Source organism: Microtus ochrogaster, linkage group LG5, assembly GCF_000317375.1.
Source record: "Microtus ochrogaster isolate Prairie Vole_2 linkage group LG5, MicOch1.0, whole genome shotgun sequence".
NCBI classification, from domain to species: domain Eukaryota; kingdom Metazoa; phylum Chordata; class Mammalia; order Rodentia; family Cricetidae; genus Microtus; species Microtus ochrogaster.
Genome location: NC_022031.1, coordinates 43,352,600 through 43,373,158, shown reverse-complemented (window position 1 = coordinate 43,373,158; position 20,559 = coordinate 43,352,600). Strand labels below are relative to the sequence as shown.

Sequence of the window (20,559 nt, the reverse complement as noted above, 5' to 3'; positions counted from 1 at the left end):
CTCTCTCTCTCTCTCTCTCTCTCTCTCTCTCTCTCTCTCTCTCTCTCTCTCCTCTCCCTTCTCTCCCTCTTTTTTTTTTTAAATAAAAGTACCATTTCTCTATTTTGAAGTTGTGTATGTGTGCTATATCTACATATGTGTGTGTGTAGGTATATGATCTTAAGGCAGTTCAAGAGGTCATGCTCTAGCTGGGCGGTGGTGGCGCACACCTTTAATCCCAGCACTTGGGGAGGCAGAGACAGGCGGATCTCTGTGAGAAACCCTGTCTTGAAAAATCCAAAAAAAAGAAAAAAAAAAGAGGTCATGCTCTACCTTATTTTCTACCATGTTCTCCTCAAATTCATGGGTTCAGTTGGTTCATTTTTATGATATTGTCTATCAAATCCAAGTCTTACTCTAGCCGTGAACATATTTAAAGATCTTAAGCAGATACTTAAGGCCATGGTAGGGTCTCTAAATGAATGTGGAGGTAGATGGTGGTCAGCAAGCCCCAGTGGTCTTGCTCTTCTTAATCACAATACTGGGGTTACAGGCAGTTGTTCCATTACATACTTGGATTTATACATGGGTTCTTGCCCAGCAAATATTCTTACCCTCTGAACCATTTCTCCATTTCTGAAGAATGGTTTTAGTAGAGTGTATGATTCTAGGTTTCTTTATATGTGTATACTGTAATACTTCATGGTCTCCTGGTTTCAATGCTGTGTTAGGAAGTCATCTGTCACTTGACTCATAATTTAAATGTTACTTTTGTTTGTTTTGTTTCTCTTTGAGACAAGTAGCCAAGGCTGGACTCTATGTAGCTAAGAATAGCCTTGAACTATTGATTCTCCTGCTGTCCTAGGTAGGTTTACTATTGCTGTGATTAAACACCATGACCAAAAACAAGTTAGGGAGAAAAGGGTTTTTTTGTTTTGTATTGTTTTGTCTTCTACTTAACATTGTAGTCCATCCCCAAAGGACAGGAACTGAAACCAGGCCAGAACTTGGAGGTGAGATCTGACACAGAGGCTTTGGATGGGTGTTGCTCACCTGCTTTGCTCCTCCATGACAGAACTCAGGGCTATCAGCCCAGGGATGACCCCACCCTAAATGGTCTGGGCTCTTCCACATCAATCACTAGTTTAGACAATACCTTAACAGGCTTCATACAGCCCAGTCTTATGGAAGCATTTCTCAGTTGAGATTCCCTCCACTCCCGGTAGCTCTTAGCTTCTGTCAAAGTGACATAAAACCAGACAGTACACCTGCTTTTGTCTTCCATGTGCTAGAATTGCTTCTCTTCCCAACACTCTTGCAATTCTTTTTCTCTTTATTTTTTTGTAGTTTTATACTGATATTTCAATAGGTGTGGGGTTTATTTTTTACTTATTCTCCCTGGGACAGTGGACTTAATGAGTAAGCGCTCTTGAGTCTGTTGTTTTTGGTTGTTGTTATTTTTCCTGTGTTTGAGACAGGTTGTTACTGTGTAGCTTTGGCTGGCCTGGGACTGTATGTAGACCGCACTGGCCTCAAACTCAAGACATCTCCTTGCCTCTGCCTTTCAAGTTCTGTGATTAAAGGCCTGTGCCACCATGTCTAGCTGATCGTGAATCTTGAAATGCCTTTAATCAGTTTTGAACAATTGTAATAATTTAAAAACATTGTTACAGTATCTTTTCCTTTCTCAAAATGAACTGAAATTAAAGGTGTGCACCCACCATACCTAGCTTTCATCCCACTTTAAAGTTGTCAGCAAGATTTGACTCTAAACCCAAGTTTTACTAGAGAGTTGGCTTCATTATAGGATTGATGGTTTGTATATTTAGATTTTTTTTTTTCCCCTCTTCTGGCTTTTCAAGACAGGGTTTCTCTCTCACTGTCCTGGAACTCACTCTATAGACAGGCTTTAAAATCAGAGATCCTCCTGCCCCTGCCTCCCAAGTGTGGGGTTGAAGGTATGCACCACCATGCTCAGCTCTTGTAGATTTAGTTTTAACACTTTGTGTGTAAATAGCTAGAGAAACAAAATGAACGCTTCTAAATTGCAGGTATATATTAAGACCTTCAAGATCAGTGGTCTAAGACCTCCCCAGTAAGGGCTGAATGACCCTTTCATAGTGGTCACCTAAGACCATTGGAAAACACAATAGCAAAATTATAGTTAATAAATAGCAACAAAACTAATTTACGGTTTTGGGGGGAGATCACCACAACATGACAAATTGTGTTAAAAGGTCTTAGTATTAGGAAAGTTGAGAACCATTGTTCTAGTTAGTTAATTAGGCCATGTGAGAAAAACTTACATAGAGAAAGTGTTCAAGATTTCATTCTCTCCTAGTAGTGAAATTTCATGTTTTTAGTAGAGAATTAACTATATAAGGTAAAAACGATTCTTTCTCAGCTTCCTTGGGAATATTTAAGTGGGTACTTTTTGAACTCTCTGAGACTTCTTTTAGTGTCAAACCTGTGTTTTGAATTGTCCAATGACCATTTCTGGGTTTATGACATATTTCAGTTCAACAGATCCAAAATAAGACCTAAGTCCAGGTCTTCATTTTTCATCATCTCTGTTAAGTCACCAGTGCTTAAATTCGAGACTCCTCCACAGTCTCCAAGCTCATATACATACATTTAAACCAATTTCAAATTCAGATACTTTCATTTTTCCTAAATGCCTTCCTAGTACATTCTAACATCTATTCTTGTCATCCCTGGCATTGTTCAAGTATCAAGGCTCCCCTGACCCCTAGGCAGGGTTTCTTTGTGTAGCTTTGGTGCCTGTCTTGGAACTAGCTCTGTTGGCCTCAAACTCACAGAGATCTGCCTGTTTCTGCTTCCTGAGTGCTGGGTTTAAAGGAATGTGCCATCACTGCCCGGTGGCAACCTTTTCTTTGATAATAGCCTGTTAATACTCAGTTTTCCTTTTGTACCCTTGCAACCTAAAAGAAGCAAGTAGCTATTATTTCTTCTTTGCCTGCAGAATTTGTTTTGATGTCTTTAGCCACTAACTCGTCATTTAGTGCCATTTTTTCCCTTTCAGGTTTGTCATTTCTAGCCTTGCATTTGATGCTAAGTAGTACCAGGCCTAATTTCTATACTTGGTGTGTGGTAATTTACTACATGTCCGTGCTTAAGCCTGACCTAGGGTTGTCCTTTCCTTTATTTATTTGGATTATTTTGAGATAGTTATGATTATGGCTAATGTTTTTCTAAACAGAATAGCCTCTAATATTATATAATCTGAGATGAATATATTCTAAGTTGCAACTTTAATTTTATTAAAATAGTCTGTTTTGGGCTGGAGAGATGGCTTAGTGGTTAAGAGCATTGCCTGCTCTTCCAAAGGTCCTGAGTTCAATTCCCAGCAACCACATGGTGGCTCACAACCATCTGTAAAGGGGTCTGGCGCCCTCTTCTGGCCTTCAGGCATACACACAGAATATTGTATACATAATAAATAAATAAATAAATATTTAAAAAAAAAACATAAAATACTCTGTTTAGAGGTATATTGTAATTTTTTGAAACTTGGCTAAAAGAAATGAAACTATTTTAATATTTTTATGTGAATTACAAAATTGGATGATTTGATAAAACCTGGATGAATTTTCTTTGTAAATTTTTTAATGTTTCTTTTGTTAGGAGACAGGATCTCACGATGTAGACGTGGCTGGTCCAGAACTTACTATGTAGACCACGTTGCCCTTGTGGTTCTTCTAAAACAGATGGTTAGTTTGAAGTTAAGTAAAAATCAGTATTACTGTAATGTTCCACCAAATACAATTACTTGCTTTAAAATTCAGGTTTTATCAAGCCTTGTAGAAAGTCTAAGATTCCAGTATAGTGCTGGGTATCACCAGTTGCCCTTCTTGTAATAGTAACTCAGTAATGACCAGAGCTATAGATGCTGTGATTTTTTTTTTCTTCTTAAATATAACCTTGATTCCTTGATAGTTTTATTTACAGAACTGTTTTAAAGTTTCCTGGTACTCCGTCTTCTTGGAAATTGTAAATTCTACAAGGAAACCCTTTTATCCACTGTTAGGACTATTGAAGTATCTGCAAGCAGGTGTGGTTTATAGATCTCTATGTATGTTTTTTGTTTTAGCATCAAGCATTGCACGGTTCTCTCCAATAATGTAGATCATCTTTTACTGAATTTAACGCTGTCTGATATCATGGTCTCGCTGGCAAATGCTTCAACTTTGCAGAATGATTCCAGTTGGATAGAAACAATAAGGAAATTTGTGACGGAGACTCTTAAAGGTGGTGTTAGGCTGAACAGTAAACAGCTGAACAGATTGCTGGGCGTCTCTTGGAGGCTAATACAGATGCAGCCAGACAGAGGTAGGTGTGCAGGAGAGGAGCTCCATAAATGATTGCCATCACTCCGTGTGGTTGCGCTGCTTATGTCCAAGGCATTGCAAGTCTAAGTAGTATGAAGCAGTCTGCTTGAGCCCTGGGACTGTGGCTGGAAGTGCTTCTTTCTTGGGTGGGCCCTTCTGAAGCAGTTTGGTAAAGATGTCTACCTTCCTGGATGTGCTTACTTCTCTTCTGTCTAGCTTGAAATTAACTTAGGTTTTTGAAGGGAGTTACTAATTTTTTCCCCATTCCATTCAGAGCTTTCCTATTTGGTTTTCATTGCATTTACTTTTCCAGTACCTTGGTTTTTGTGATCCTACGTTTGTTCCTAAGAAAAGTGAGAATGTTGTCTCTGGTTGCTTTGACTTTTGTATGTCACACTGTTGCTGTCTATGATAATCCATCAGTTTTTGCCTAGGAACAAAGGAGAACTGTGTTGAAGGAATGTCTGTTCATATGCAGTTTTCTTTCTGTTCTCAGAGGCTACAGAGGTTCTCATTAAGGCTGTGTATGCGCTGTATCAACAGAGGGGCCTGCTTCTTCCAGTTAGGACTTTGCTAATTAAATTTTTCAGTAAAATCTATCAGAAAGAAGAACTGAGGTCTTTCAGATTGAGGTAAAGATTTGTTGTTTTCCCCTATTCTCTTGATGAGTTGTTTTGTAGTCTGTGAATGATTAAGTCTTTAAGGTCTACTTGTTGTATTCAAGAAACGATATAAAATTTTATCAGCAAGAACTCTTCATAGTGCAGGAAACCTATACCCATATCTACCCAGACTTAAGATAATGCAAGGCTGGTGTCCTTCTGTCTGGTGGTGACCTACTAAATGCAGTGGTTTGTCTCATATATTGTATGGCAGCTAACAGGATAAACAACTCACATAGACCTCACTGGTACCCCCTTTCACTTAGAAGCTATATAATTTCTTGATATAGTGGGTAAACTGCCACTGTTACAAAAGGGACGCTAGCATTCTACCTGCTTTCAAATGCTGAAATAAGAAAACGTGTTATTTGGATCTCACTACCTTTGTTATATTTAAATAGAAAAAAGATTGGTTTTGGTTTAAGTAATACCTCTCATGTTTGTCAATTAATATTTTTTCCTGTTCTTCCTTGGCCTTCCTAAGATACCGAAGTAGAGTGCTATCCCGTTGGCTGGCCGGCCTACCATTGCAGCTTTCTTACCTTGGTTCCCGAAACCCTGAGCTGTCCACACAACTGATTGATATCATTCATACTGCGGCAACACAGGCAAATAAGGACTTACTGAAAAGCTTACAGGCTGCTGCTTTACGAATTTATGGTGAGTGAGTGTTTTGTGGTGAAGGTCAGCCTTGATCTATTCTAGCAAGGAATGTTCAAAGGGAGTTCTTTAGATTGGCCTTTTTTTTTTTTTTTTTTTTTTTGGTTTATGTTAGGTTAAATTGGTCAAACAGAATGTTAAACAGTAAGTTCATTTTATGTATATTAGAATAATTTTTGCCTTTTGTAGTCTCCCTACCTGTTTTTGTAGTTGTTTTGGAAGGTGTGTTTGAAACAGGGTCTCACAATGAAGTTCAAGCCCCTCAAGCTTGAGCTCTTCCTGTCTGCCTACTTCATGTCTTTTCATTCTTAAGTTATCTTAAAATTATTCATGAGTATCTTTGATGACTCTAAAATTAAAATTCTTTTCATCTCTATAACTGACTACTTAATATTTTAAGAAAAAACTAATAAAATCTTATTGGCGTATATATTTATAAAGTATATATAACTTATATTTAGTGAGTTATAAATCATATGCTGTAAGTTTTTCCACTTTATAATGTATGATTCAGAGATTCTTAAGTATTTTTCTAAGGTGGTCCCATTATTACTGCTACATAATTCGAGAATGTTTTCATTACTCAAAAAGAAACCCTGCTTTCATTAGTCATCTCTTAGTCTTTCTTTACTCAGTTCCTGACAACAATTAATTTATATTCCATCTATAGATTTTCCTATTAGGACTTTTTTTTTAAAGATTTTTTTTAAAAAAAAAATCATTTTAAAGTTGTGTCTTTGTGGGTTTATGGATGTGAGTACAGTGCTCTTGGAGGCTGGAGGCCTCATACCTCCCTGTAGCTGGAGTTAGCAGTTGTGAGCCGCCTGGTCTGGTCCTCTGGAAGAGCAATAACATTTTCTTCACCTCTGAGCCTTCCCTCTAGCCCGTTTTTATTACCAATATTTATCTTTGGTATAGAATTGTTAATTGAAGTTCAACATAACTTCAATTATGTTGTCAGCCTTGAACACATTGAAAGTCATCAAGCTGCTTTAATAATTTAATCTGTGGTTTCTGTATCTTTTATAGCTAAATTTCATGTTTATCTACCCCACTAGATCCACAAGAAGGCGCTGTGGTGGTTCTTCCTGCGGAGTCTCAGCAGCGTTTGGTTCAGCTTTTGTATTTTCTACCTACTCTGCCTGCTGATTTGCTTTCTCGGTTAAGTCGGTGCTGCATTATGGGAAGACTTGGTTCAAGTTTGTCTGCCACACTTATTGGGATACTGTATATGAGGTATCACTGTGAAGTGCGCTATATATTTACTAAGTGTATCGTCTTTCCCTCTCTTCTGCTTTGTGGGGGTGGAAATACAGAAAGCTTCTTTGGTTTTGCTAGTTTTTTGAGATTAGGATCTTTCTACATAGTAACTCACAAAGATCCACCTGTCTCTGCCTCCCCAGTCCTGGGATTAAAGGCGTGCACCACCATCGCCCAATCCTTCATTTATTTGCTAGTTTGTTGATACAAGGCTGATAGAAGTTCCTTGTTCTGTGATAACGTGTCCATAGTTTGGAATAGAGCTTGTAGTTAAGTGGCTAAAAGCCTGTCGGTAAGAGTCCTGTACTTAAAATTGCAGGTGGTTATGTGTTGTGATGTGGACCGTTTCTGTCGGACTGAGGATGTATGAATGTGAAGTGTATGTGTGTAATTTGTGGCGTATGTGTGCTGTAATTGCATTGAAGGGGTATCTGATGGCATGTGAGGTCTGGAGGTTGGTGTTGATTGCTTTTCCACCTTTTTTATTGAGGCAGGGTTTCAGTTAAATTCAGAACTAGATCATTTTCTCTGGGGATTCCCTGCCTGTGCTGGAATTACAGGTGGATGGATCACTATGCCCATTTCACAGTTAGGTTTATTCTGGAGCATCCAACCTGTTCCCTCTTCCTTCTACTGCATGACAACCTGTTTTGTTTTGTTTTGTTTTTTACCTTTATTATTTTGGGCTATTCTAGATGTCTGTCTTAATATCATTTTTCCTTTTGTGTCTGGCTTATTTCACTTTGTCCTCAAGCTTTATCATATTATAAGATGTATGAGAAATTTGTCCCTGTACTGAGACCACATATAGTCCATCAGATGTTTGCTGCTTTTATTTTTCAGTTTATCTATTGATGAGCATCTGGATTGTCTCTGCCATTTAGCCACTGTGAATAATGCTTTATGAATATTAGTGTATAAGTATCTCTTTGAGATCTTGCTTGCAACTTTTTTGACTATCTCCCAAAATATGGAATGTGTAGTTGATGTGATGGGATTGTCTTTAATTCATTTTTATGCACATGCTAGGCAAGTGCTCTTCTACCTAGCGTCACTTCTTTAGCTCAGGTGTTTACTGTGTGGAGGAACTGGATACCTCTAGCTTTGGGAGCTTTTTTTTTTTTTTTTTTTTCTTTTCCTGGAGATAGTGTCTCTGCATAGCTCTGGTATTCTGGAACTTACTATATAGACCAGTCTGGCCTTGAAGTCACAGACATCCTCCTGCCTCTGCCTCCTAGCACTGTGATTTAAGACCTGTATAAGATACCACACCTGACTTTAAAAGAAAAAAAATCTTATTGCCAGTGTTGAAAATTCCCTCTGGAATTTACTGTGTGAATCATTTGTTTGTTTGTTTGTTCATTTGGTTTTTGGACAGGTAGGGTTTTTCTTTAGCCCTGACTGTCCTGGAATTCTCTGTAGATCAGGCTAGCCTCAAACTCAGAGACCCTCCAGTCTCTGCTTCCTAAGTGCTGGGAGTAAAGGCATGAGCCACCACACCCAGCCATCAGTTGCTTCTTTAAATAAACTTATATTTGGCTATTGTTAACTGCGGTATGGTTCATAACGGTCTGTCTGCCTCACTTTTCTAGCGGGAGCTATTCAGTTTGTTTGTATTTGAAAATTCAAAGTTTACTTATGTGTGTTAGATTGGTTATATTTTTAGGAATTTGAACCACTGACTAGTTTTCTATGCTTTCTTCCTTATAAATAGAAAAAAATTCTGAACTTTGGTGTAAGCCTTTAATGTTTAAAATATTTTTTTTCTTTTTAATGCTACTGTTTTATCTGTAACCAGAATTTTTTTTTGTTTTTGTTTTTTTTTTTTATTTGTTTCCATTGGAGGACGTTGTTCTTATCTATAGTGTCTTAAGATTCATTCAAGACTAGGAAACTACATTAAATGTTTATGATTATCAGTTATGGTTCTCTAAAGTTTATTAGCATTTTTCAAAAGTGGGTTCAACAGTCTTGCTTTATTTAACTTATTTCCCTGTGTAGATTTGTAGTGATAGTTAGAAAACTGGATTAATCTGCAATTCTGTTTTTTTTTTTTTTTTTTTGGTTTTTTTCGAGACAGGGTTTCTCTGTGGTTTTGGAGCCTGTCCTGGAACTCCCTTTGTAGACCAGGCTGGTCTCGAACTCACAGAGATCCGCCTGCCTCTGCCTCCCGAGTGCTGGGATTACAGGCGTGCGCCACCACTGCCTGGCTAATCTGCAATTCTGATAATGGGTTTCCTAATCAGTAAGAGCACCTGAGAGACTGGGGATAGAGTGCAGGCTTGGGTCCTGGGCTCCGTCCTGCTTCAGCTGTAATCTGTTTGCTTCCCTCAGACGTGGTTTTAGTACTTCAGGTTGTTTTCTTCTTCAGTGTCTCCTCTTCTGCTGGTCCATGATTATATACCAGCCAACTCTTTTGTATTCTGTCCTATACTAAAATAAAAATCTTGCTTCTTAATCCCATATATGCTAGATGCTGTTGCCAGATTATTTTCCCAGAGGTATTTCTTTGATCTTTGACAAATTTTATTTTGTTGTATGAACTGGGCTTAGAGATTAAATTCAACTTTTGTAGTTTTGATGCCCGGCTGTTTTTGTTAGAATTAGGTTATTCCCTTTGTGAAAATCCTGTCACCTAGACATTGTTTGTGTTCATTTTTCCTCAGCTTTTAATGGGGGTACTTAGAATTACTCCCTGCATTTTTTTTTTTTTGCCACCCATTTATAGTTTCTTAGGATTTGACATCCACCCCCTATCAATACCATTCTAGAATATAAAACAGTAGTTAGAAAACAACTCAGTCCTGAACAGGTGTGCCATGTGGCAAATTCTTGTAAGAGTATTTGGGACAATTGATAAACAGTATGTCATGCTATCTTTAAAACTAAAATGATACTTTGTTGACTGTCAAGTTCTAATGTTATGTCTATGGCCTTTCTCACTTGGAGTTTCTGCTCATTTTTATAGCTAGACTGGGCAATATATTATGGATAATTTTTTTTTAAAAAATATGAATAAGGAAATATCTTTGTAGCATTGAACAGAGAGAAATTGGACTAAGAAACTTGGTCTTGGGTTTTCATGAAGGTACATGTCATTTGTCCAGGGCCACATTTGGTTTCCCTCCCTTGCATGACTGGTAATACTGCTCCTTCTATAGTGCTGTGGCTTGGGTAGAGTGTGTGCTGCTTGCCATTCTTTCCAAGTCAAACTTGAAGTGGGCTTCCTACTTCTAGCCACTGGGTGGCACAATTGCTTCCTGTTTACTGGGTGTAAGAGGATCTTTCCTATCAACTCATTTGGCACTCATTTGGCCCTCCTTCTGTCCTATCTGAATTCCTGTGATATACATCCAAAGATGTCTGCATGTTAATTGGAATGACACATGAATGCTTGGTTATTTAGTGCCCCTCCTCCTCTTTAATAATCTTCCTAAATAAAGTAGGGTTTTTTGTTTGTTTCTCATTTAAAGCTGCCTTATAGTTAGCTTTTGTGTCTTTATTTTTAGTCTTTTGAGATAGAGCCTCATAACCCAGACTGGTCTCAAGCTCAGCTGAGAGTGACCTTGAACTCCTGATTTTCCTGCCTCTGTCTCAAAAGTACTGGGTTTACAGGTTTGTGCCACCATATGTAGCCTTTAGACTTTGGAATCCTCTGCTTTACTGTTCTTTTGTGAGGGTACACCAGAATAGAGCATTTCTTGACTTAACGATAAATTTTTTAAAGTCTGATTATGATGCTTTTTGCTTTCTGTTTGAAGCTGAGATTTCATTAAGCTTACTTGCTAAGGTTAAGCCTTTTTATATAAATTGAAAAAAACAAAACTAGGTACCTTGTGGTAGAACCTACCACTACTCAAATAAAAATCTTCCTTGACTCTTAAAAGGGTCTAATTTTGAAATGTGCTGAAGTTTTGCTACATCATATATATGGGCCAGTTATACTTTTTAGTATAGTTGTAAATATTTGTACTCTTAACTTTCATAATTGCAATATTAGGGTCCTTATAAATGAAGTTAAAAACAGCATATACTATGGGTTTTACCCAACTTGCAACTGGATTTGTTTTTTAAAATTTAAAATTTTATTTATTTAAGGTGTGTGTGTGTGTGTGTGTTTGCATGCATGTGGAGGGCAGAGGACAATCTGTAGAAGTCATATGGGTCTCAAGGATTGAACTCAGATCATAATGTTTGTTGGCAGGTGCTTTTACACTGAATAATCTTGCCAGGCTAGATTTGTTTTCAATAAAGGAAAATACAGAACTGGGATTATGGGATTAGGGTACTTGGAGGTCCTGGGTTTAGTCTCAGGAGCCCCTCACTTTTCTTGAATGGTTTGCTTATTTACTTACGTGTTTATTTTTAATTTTACTTGTATTGGTGTTTTGCCTGCATGTATATCTGTATGAAAGTGTTGGATCTCCAGGATCTGGAATAATAGACAGCTGTGAGCCCAGGAACTGGAATTATAGACAGATGTGAGCCCAGGAACTGGAATTATGGACAGCTGTGAGCTGCTATGTGGGAATTGCACTCGGGTCCTATGGAAGAATAATCAGTGCTTTTAACTGCTGAGCTGTCACTCTAGCCTCTCCCCATCCCCCTACTCTTTAAGAAAAACTTCAGACAAACTGTTAATAGTTCTTTTGTTTCTTATAGATCGTCCTTTTCTGGATGGAGCCACACGGTTAATGACCACTTAATGACTGATGTGGACTATCTCAGCTTCTTATTTTCCACACTTACAGGTAGCTGTATTAACAAACATACCAAGTTAAAAAGAACACATTGCTGTGCTGACTGTCACAGTAGTCTCCTTAGACCGTGCTCATGGAAGTGTGGTCTGAACATGAAAGCAGTGTTGGTGGCAGTCTGATTATTCTGAGAGCTATTGGTCGGGAAGGTCATTGGCAGGTTTTCTGTGTAGATTGGACAAAGTATAATATGGCCAAAAAAGGACATCAGAATTATGTCGGGTAAAGTAATACATGTACGGAGTTTGGGGATGAATCCACCTCTCCATTCCATCCTTTTCTTCTCAGATAAAAGACTTTAGCCAGTAAGTAATTGAAAGCCATTTGAAGGGCTATTGTATTAGAACATACAATGTCTAATGTATTTGGAACAGAGCATATTATTGCTCCTTCCTATCTGTTCATTTGCTTTTTAGCATTGAGACAGGGCTTCCCTAGGACTCAGAGATCCCTTCCTGCCCTCAGAGTGCTGGGATTAAAGGCATCGTGGCTCCGTGCTTCACTCATTCTCTCTGTTAGAACCTACTGTTGATTGGAGGGATTATGTGCCTGCCCCCCTCCCTTTTAAATTCAAGAGTACTAAAGCTCCCAACAGATGTGATTTTATATATATACACATTCATATATATAAAAATTATATATATATTCATACATACATACACACATACACACACACACTTCTGTTGGGATCTTTAGTACTCTTGAATTTAGTGCACACACACACTTTTTTTTTTTTTTTTGCTGTGTTGTACATTGGGTCAAGTTGCATCCTTTGCATGTGCAGTTAATGTGTTTCTAGGATTTAATTCCTTAAGACACTATAAGATGCAGAAATACAAGAGTAACAAGAGCTGTTATGAGTTGTGTATTATACTCTGTGATTTATTTTTCAGCTGGCTCTGTTTGTCACCTACATTAGGGTTTTCAAAAGAGGAGTTGGCCTGGCTTCAAAACCTTCGTGGAGTTCCTCATGTCATTCAGACATCACTTTCCCCTGTGCTTCTCTACCTTACCGACCTGGACCAGTTTTTACACCATTGGGATATAACAGAGGTAATAGCGCATGAGTTACTGGTGCTTGTTGTGTACTGGGTGCCGTTTGTGATATGCTACTAGACACAGCATGGTTAGAGAGCGGGCCTCCTGCTGGAGAGGACAGCTCAGCTGTGTTTGTGGGGTGAGTCCATGTATTTTGAAGAGGGAGAATATAGAGCTTCATGTAGAGGGTTAACTTGAGCTAGTAAATGAGAGAGATCACTTACGTAGGGTTGGTGTCTTTTTGAAAGAGAGTTTTTACTTTTTTTTTTTTTAATATTTATTTATTATGCATACAATATTCTGTCTGTATGTATGTCTGCAGGCCAGAAGAGGGCACCAGACCTCATTCCAGATGGTTGTGAGCCACCATGTGGTTGCTGGGAATTGAACTCAGGACCTTTGGAAGAGCAGGCAATGCTCTTAACCACTGAGCCATCTCTCCAGCCCCGAAAGAGAGTTTTTAAACAACAAAAACAAACCGCTCATAAGTTTCTTTGATTTTAAGAATTTATGTGTGATTAATTTTTCCTTAAGAATTACATTTAAGGGGGCTGGAGAGATGGCTCAGAGGTTAAGAGCACTAGCTGCTCTTCCAGAGGTCCTGAGTTCAATTCCCAACAACCATATGGTGGCTCACAACCATCTATAATGAGATTTGGTGCCCTCTTCTGGTGTATATATGTTAACAGAACATTGTATGCATAATAAATAAATAAGAAAAAAAAAAGAATTACATTTAAGAAAGACCCTAATTCTTCCTTAGGTTTCGAGGCCAGCATACAGATCTTGTTTACAGTTCCTGAGAGGAGAATCTGGTTTATATTTTGTACCTTTGATAAACTACTTAAAAACATAGATGGTTTAAATAATTTAACTTTATTATGTTCAGTATTTGTTAAGGAAAGCTTAAAAATACTAAGTCTTATAGATAGCTAATAAATTTACAAAAGTAGTAAATCTTACTAGCATGTTTCAGTATTAGCAAAACTGCACATTGAAACCTTAAGTTTAGACTGAATTTTATTATGGAATTATAAGGGTCATCTGCAGTGATCTTGTGTTTATGTTTTAACATAAAGCTTCCCTGAAGATCAGAGTGCAGAGCTAAACCATTAGACATCAGGCAGTGGTGGCACACACCTTTAATCCCAGGACTTGGGAGACAGAGGCAAAGGGATCTGTGTTAGTTCAAGGCCACCCTAGGCTCTACAAGATTTAATCTGTCTAAAAGAAAGACAGAACTTGCACAAAGGTGATCCCAGCTCTTGGGATCTCACGCCTTTAATGCCAGCACTTAGGGAGGTGGAGACAGGAGAGATGTGGGTGGGTGGAGAGTGTGATATTAGGTGGAAGGAGACAGGAGCTCATTGCAGTCTCTGGGGTTTAGTGGAGTGTAGGGCCGTATTATAGAGGCCCATATTTCTACATTGTATGGTGGGCAGAATTTCAAGCCACTCTTGGCACCTGCTACACAGGAGGTGGTCACCTAGCCTTTTGAGAAAAACTGACACCATCCTAGACAGAGGGTCAGGATATGCTAATGTCGCTTTGCTCCTTCTTTATAATTTGGGAGATCACCTGGGAAAGAGGTGTTAATTCAGTCTACCTGACAGAGCAGGTATAGATAGGAAGACAGGATAAGGGGTATAGAAAGGTATGGACTTGACCACAGTCATTTTCCTGGCTACCTAGGGAACAGAATGCTAATGAATTTCCCCTTTATGTTTTGGTATAAAAGCTGTTTGGAGAATAAATGCGGGTGATTGTTAGGATGTGAACTCAGGACTTCATGAGGGATCCCTGAAAATTCCCTCCTGATAAAGCCATGTGAGTTGTGTCTTTATTCCCACACTTCCCCTCTGGTCCGTGAGATTATTTATTTATATCAGGGCTAGACCTTGGTAGTGGAGACAGAGTCTGGATATTGAGGACAGGATTGCCCCTTTGGTCTGAGCCTTGGTAGAACTCTATTGGCTGGCTGCTCTGCTTCTCTGATCAGTGAGCCTCATTGGACCCAGCCTCCAAAGAATGTATTTATTTTTTTCATGAATAAAACTGAAGATGACGATACAACATACTTAAGTGTAACAGTTTCAGGATTTTGATACATTTATGTATCTTTTCTTTTTATGGTAGCACAATATCATAAGTTTACCATATTCTTGTTAAGTTTTTGTTTTATTTTATTTTTTTTGGTGACAGGGTTTCTCTGTGTAACAGCCATGGCTGTCCTTTAACTCACTTTATAGATCAGGCTGGTCTTGAACTCATGGAAATCTGCCTGCTGCTGTGTTGGGATTAAAGGTGTAAACCACCACCGCCTGGCTGTTTATAGTTTTACAATAACTAAGTATATCTCTCAACTATTGTTTAGTTTTACACGTTGTTGAACTTTTTGGTAATTTGCTTATGTTGAATAGTTTTTTTTATCGCCATACAATATTTTTCTAAAAACTATTTTATGTATGTGTGCTTGTATGTGTGTACATAATACCACGTGTATGTCTGGTGTTCATGGAGTCCAGAAGAAGGTATCAGGCCCTCTGGAACTGGAGTTACAGGTAGCTGTAAGCTACTGTGTGGGTGCTGTGACTTGAACCCTAGTTCTCTGGAAGTGTGGCCAGTTCTCTTAGTCACTGGACTTCCCACGCCAGTATTACTCTGTAGTTACATTCCTTTGGCATAGTCATTAAAAGGTAACTATGTACCTGTTTTTCAGTCTGTTGTGTGTCTATTTCTCTTTTTCTACATTTCAAATAATCTTTTTAAACATTATTTTGTATGTGGGTTTTTTGGTTACACGTATGCCTCCATGTAGAAATCAGTGGAGAACAGAAGCAATGGGTGGTGTCTCATACTGTTGAATTTCTGTTGTAAGCAAGCAGACTCAAGTGCAGCGCCACAGGGTTAGTGCTAGTGCTCGTACTGTTCCCTCTTTCTCCTGCCTTTACGGACAGTGAGAAACTTGGCTCATTTATATATAATTCACATATTTACTTGATTGTTTCTTTTGTCTGCCAAACCTTGTTTGGACTCTGCCTTTGGGAGCAGGCAGTCTGTCCATATGCACAACTGACCTGACCCGGCTTACACCATCTTTTCTGCCAGACCTTACACAGAGAGGCCCTACTTTTAGTGGCTTTAAAAAAATTGTTTGGAAGAGAAGAGATGAAGAAGTTCTTGGTTATTGTAGAATGTTTTTCAGAATGAGAGTTAACCTTTTGTTAATAGCAAGATACCACCCTCCTAAAGTAGAAGTAGGGAGATGGTACTGAAAATATGAGGGCTTTCCTGTCATTAATAAACCTTCGGACAATATCAGCCTGTAAGAAGTTTTATTGGGAACTGTTGGTTTTGATTTTTTTTTTCTAATTTCAAAAGTTTATAAATACCAGTGAGGTTCTAGGCTCCAGTGTCTACATAAAGAAACAAAACCACTTATAAACCAAAACCCAGAAGGATATCTTCTTTCCCAGTTCCCACCCCATCCTAGAGAGAGAATCCTTCTCCTACTACCAGTTGTGTGTCCTGTGTCCCGTGTCCCTCCCCCCGTGTAGTTTTATGCATATTTCACAGCTGGTAACATACCCCGTCAGATTCTGCAGTTTGTCTAGAGACCAGTGTTTATGAAGGACTTGATTTCCTCTTTTCTTTAGAACTTAGAACATTAGGGATTTAATTTTCTGTTAGATTTCTCTTCCTTTTACCTTTGTGGAATGGCAGACCATTGTTAGGATTGAAGTGATTGCGATGCCATCACTATCCCTAATTCACAAATAGAAATTCAAAATGCTCTGAAATTTGTAAATAAATCCCAACAAGACATTCTCAGCAAGTTTGGGGTTTTAGAGTACTGAAGATTTCAGACTTTGGGATTATGGATGTGTAACTGGTAAAGTTTATGGCAGTCTAAAGTTCCAAAAAATTCGTAATGTTAAAAACACTGCTGCTAGCATTTCAGAGAAAGGATATTCAGTCTGTATTGGTATTTTCTGGATTGTAAGTATTTTTCTGTGGTGTATAGAAGGTTTTTGTCAACCCTTAGACCATGTCCTTTGTTCCTTTGTACCTTTCTGTTGTAGCAATTAGTAGATATTAACAGTATCTGTTTTCTGAGCTATTTGAAAGGTGTGGAAGTTTCTGTAGCTAGTAGATGTTAGGCTTGGAAAGTGCACCAACGTGTGAGGTCTCTGTTTGATCCTTGACGTTTGTATCTTCAAAGTCAAGTTTTTGTTACCTGTTTGCTAGTAATATGTAAAGTTGGTTTTAAAAGTTGGGTTGAACTTTTTGTTTTAAATTTTTAAATGTCATAATGCAGTTACTATTTTTTGCCTTTTCTCACAGGCAGTTTGCCACAGTTTATTGGTTATTCCTGCCCGAAGCCAGAGCTTTGACATCATGCAAAGTGCCATCAGTAAGCATTTGGTAAATATCCTTAGTTTTGTGTGTGTGTGTGTTTTAAGTAAAACACAATTTACCTGGCCTCTCAATGGCATGATGTGGTAAGAACTTTTGCTGGCTGTTGCTAATGAAATATGTTTCTGGACGTGACATTGATGAGTGGGTGAAGGGTGGGATGCATTGTTTTCCTAAGACCTTGTTTCTGTGTTTGTGAAATGAGGGACCTTGAAGTTAAGCTCCCATTCTCTTCTGACTACTGTCAGTGAGTGTGTTTGGGATCCAATAGATAGGTGGCTTGTCAGAGTAGGGACATCACAAGACTCAGTCATTGGAAGCAGTGGGCTCAGTTTGAGACTGACGTGTCCTCTCAACATTGGCATTAGAGTTTCATTATTGTGCCTTCACTGGGGCTTTGAACTTTCTCTAACATTTACATTTTGACTTTGGGATTTCTAGAAGATGTTTTACTTACAAGGAAGAAGGAAGGCCTCTTAAAATGTGTTTTTCAGAGGATTCGCTTCTTTGGTTAATCTTATAGTCACGTCCATAGCCTTTTTGCTTCTTTAGAATGATGTTCCTTGAATCCGAAGAGGTACTATATTAACTCTGAGTGCCCTTCTTTCAAGCTGTCAGATTCCTAGCTCTTGTTTTCTTACTGTTCAGGATCACACACACCCCTTTTTTTTTTCTTTTTCCTTTCTCTCAGTCCCAGAGGTTTTTGCTTTCCTAAGGCCACATTTGTTGTGGGAAAGGGTAAACATCCCAAGCCAGTCTTGGTTTTCATTTCAGATTACCCTTTGGAGGAGGTTCCTAATGGTGACCTCTGTACAGCCAACAGCTTGTCATTCAGCCTCACTGAGAATGTGCCTCTGAGGTCTAGATGAATGAGAATGCCATAATGAACCGTATCAGGTTTTTCCCAGTGAGCAGTTGAATGTTAATATTAATAATATTAGTATTATCTCTTATTGATTCCTATAGAGATGCATTTTTCTTATTTGTACCTAAATGGCTAAATAAAATTCTGAAGAAGACTAAATCTAGAAAGGATTCTGCTCTAATACATAGAGTAGAAGATGGGAACCAGTGAACAGTCTTTCTTGTCTGAAAAAATAACTGTGTGATTGTTATTATCGAGATTTTCTTTGGATGTAATGTATGAAGCACTCCTTTAATGTTATTTCTGAATAGTGATAGGAGTTGTAAATGTTTGAAATTTGTAGGTGCTTCCTACAAATTGTAAGGGAGGCAGTGCATGGATTCTATCAGTGATATTTCTCAGGCTGACTCTGGTAGAATGCCTGCTTGTGTGTGTGAATTCCTGAGCCCTGGTTTCACTTCTCAGCACCATACACATGAAAGTTATTTCTTCATGGAAAGTCATCTTATTTGGGAATTAAATTCTCAGAGAAAAATTGGGGCTTAAAGTTCTGCAAGTAGTTGGGTTATATGCATGCACTGTCCACCCCTCCAGCCCAGTAAACAGGCTTTATTGTATTTTGGGGAAGGGGCTTTTGTGAAGAGGTAATTAATCTTTCTTTTTTCCACTCAGGTTGGGTTGACTGTAATTCCTGACAGTACAGCTGGTTGTATTTTTGGAGCGATGTGTAAGCTCCTGGATCATACGTGTGTAGTTAGTGACTCTCTCCTGCCATTCCTGGCTTCTTGTTGCTACAGCCTTCTTTATTTTCTGCTTACTCTAGAGAAGGGAGAAGCAGAACATCTGAAGAAGAGGTAAGGTTAATTTGACTTTCAATTTTAATCTTTTCCTTCTGTTTCTCTTCCTAAAAAGAGTGAAGGAGAATTAGATTTTATAACTAATTAAATTCATTTCCGTGGGCTTGTATAAGGTTTGGCAACTTTTTTCTTTGTTCTTTCATGATTTTTTTTAAGTGTCATCCCAAGTATTCTTGGGTCTTTTAATTTTTCATTAAGCTACGAATTTGAAAAGTCAGATGATATTACAAAGTTTCCCAGTATCTTTCTTTTATGAACAGTATTAAACATCTACCAAAGCAAAAAAAAAAAATCTACTCTGAAGACAGTGAACTGTTAGTACAAACATTTGTGGGTTTTTTTTGGGGGGGGGGCCTTCATTAGAGTTAGCCAAGAGTAGATAGAATTTTCAATTCTTGGATTTAAGAAGTGTTCTAGGGGCTGGAGAGATGGCTCAGAGGTTAAGAGCATTGTCTGCTCTTCCAAAGGTCGTGAGTTCAATTCCCAGCAACCACATGGTGGCTCACAACCATCTGTAATGAGATCTGTGCCCTCTTCTGGCATGCAGGCATACACACAGACAGAATATCGTATATATAATAAATAAATAAACATTAAAAGAAAAAGAAGTATTCTAAAACGCTAATGATTTGTTTAGTATTTTTTACTCCTATTTGATATTTAAGCTAGAACTTAAGAGTTAGTTTGGAAGATTCTACTATAGATTTAAAAGTGATTTCATGTTTTAATTTTATTGGTATACCTGTTGAATCTAGTAAAGAAATTTACAGGTAAGCAAATAGGAAAAAATCAAAATTATGTTCTTTTACTTGCTGTTAATATTTTGATATATATATTTTCTAGTCTTTCTTTGAACTTTATAGTTTGCTATGGTTGTTTTTGTTTTTAATTTGAGACCATCTTACTGGCCCCAAGCTCAGAATCTTGAGCAAGTTCCATGGTCCTAGCACTATAGGGATGCACCATCATGTTCTGTGCCCTTTTTTCTTTGAGCTTTTAAATGTTCTGAAAATGCAGCAAGCTTGCTGGCTATATAAAGTACGTGGCTTAAAACAATGAAATACAAACCGAGCTATCCATGTGATGGAGGTGGGTCTTGTATCTATCTGTTCCTTTCATTGGTTAATTAATAAAGAAACTGCTTGGCCTTTGATAGAACAGAAAATTAGGTAGGCGGAGTAAACAGAACAGAATGCTGGGAGAAAGAAAGCCGAGTCAGGCAGTCGCCATGATTCTCCTCTCGAGGCAGACGCAGGTTAAGAATCTCCGTGGTAACCCACGAGCTCTTGGTGCTACACAGATTATTAGAAATGGGTTAATCAAGATGTGAGAATTAGCCAATAAGAGGCTAGAACTAATGGGCCAAGCAGTGTTTAAAAGAATACAGTTTCCGTGTAAAGCTAGCCGGGTGGCGGGAAGTGGCCCACCGCTCCATCAACATCCATGTAATGAATTCCTAGGTCTGTATGGGCCCACACCACCAGCCACTTCACACACTGGATTTCTTTTTCTTTTTTTTTTTTTTTTTTTTTTTTTTTTTTTTTTTCGAGACAGGGTTTCTCTGTGGCTTTGGAGCCTGTCCTGGAACTAGCTCTGTAGACCAGGCTGGTCTCGAACTCACAGAGATCCGCCTGCCTCTGCCTCCTGAGTGCTGGGATTAAAGGCGTGCGCCACCATCGCCCGGCCACACTGGATTTCTTATTCTTATTGTATCTC

General features: G+C 38.4%; 1 protein-coding gene across 2 annotated transcripts in view; it reads left to right on the top strand.

The window, feature by feature from the left end:
• The window catches only part of Tex10 (testis expressed 10), a 40,693-nt gene that overhangs the window by 14,427 nt on the left and 5,707 nt on the right, over window positions 1-20,559 (top strand). For both annotated transcript variants that reach the window (XM_005362165.2, XM_026786765.1), the window contains 8 exons: window positions 4,091-4,329; window positions 4,825-4,960; window positions 5,475-5,650; window positions 6,709-6,886; window positions 11,573-11,661; window positions 12,587-12,720; window positions 17,050-17,130; window positions 18,659-18,840. In XM_005362165.2, the coding sequence (XP_005362222.1) occupies window positions 4,091-4,329; window positions 4,825-4,960; window positions 5,475-5,650; window positions 6,709-6,886; window positions 11,573-11,661; window positions 12,587-12,720; window positions 17,050-17,130; window positions 18,659-18,840 (1,215 nt within the window). The remainder of the gene's footprint in view (window positions 1-4,090; window positions 4,330-4,824; window positions 4,961-5,474; window positions 5,651-6,708; window positions 6,887-11,572; window positions 11,662-12,586; window positions 12,721-17,049; window positions 17,131-18,658; window positions 18,841-20,559) is intronic.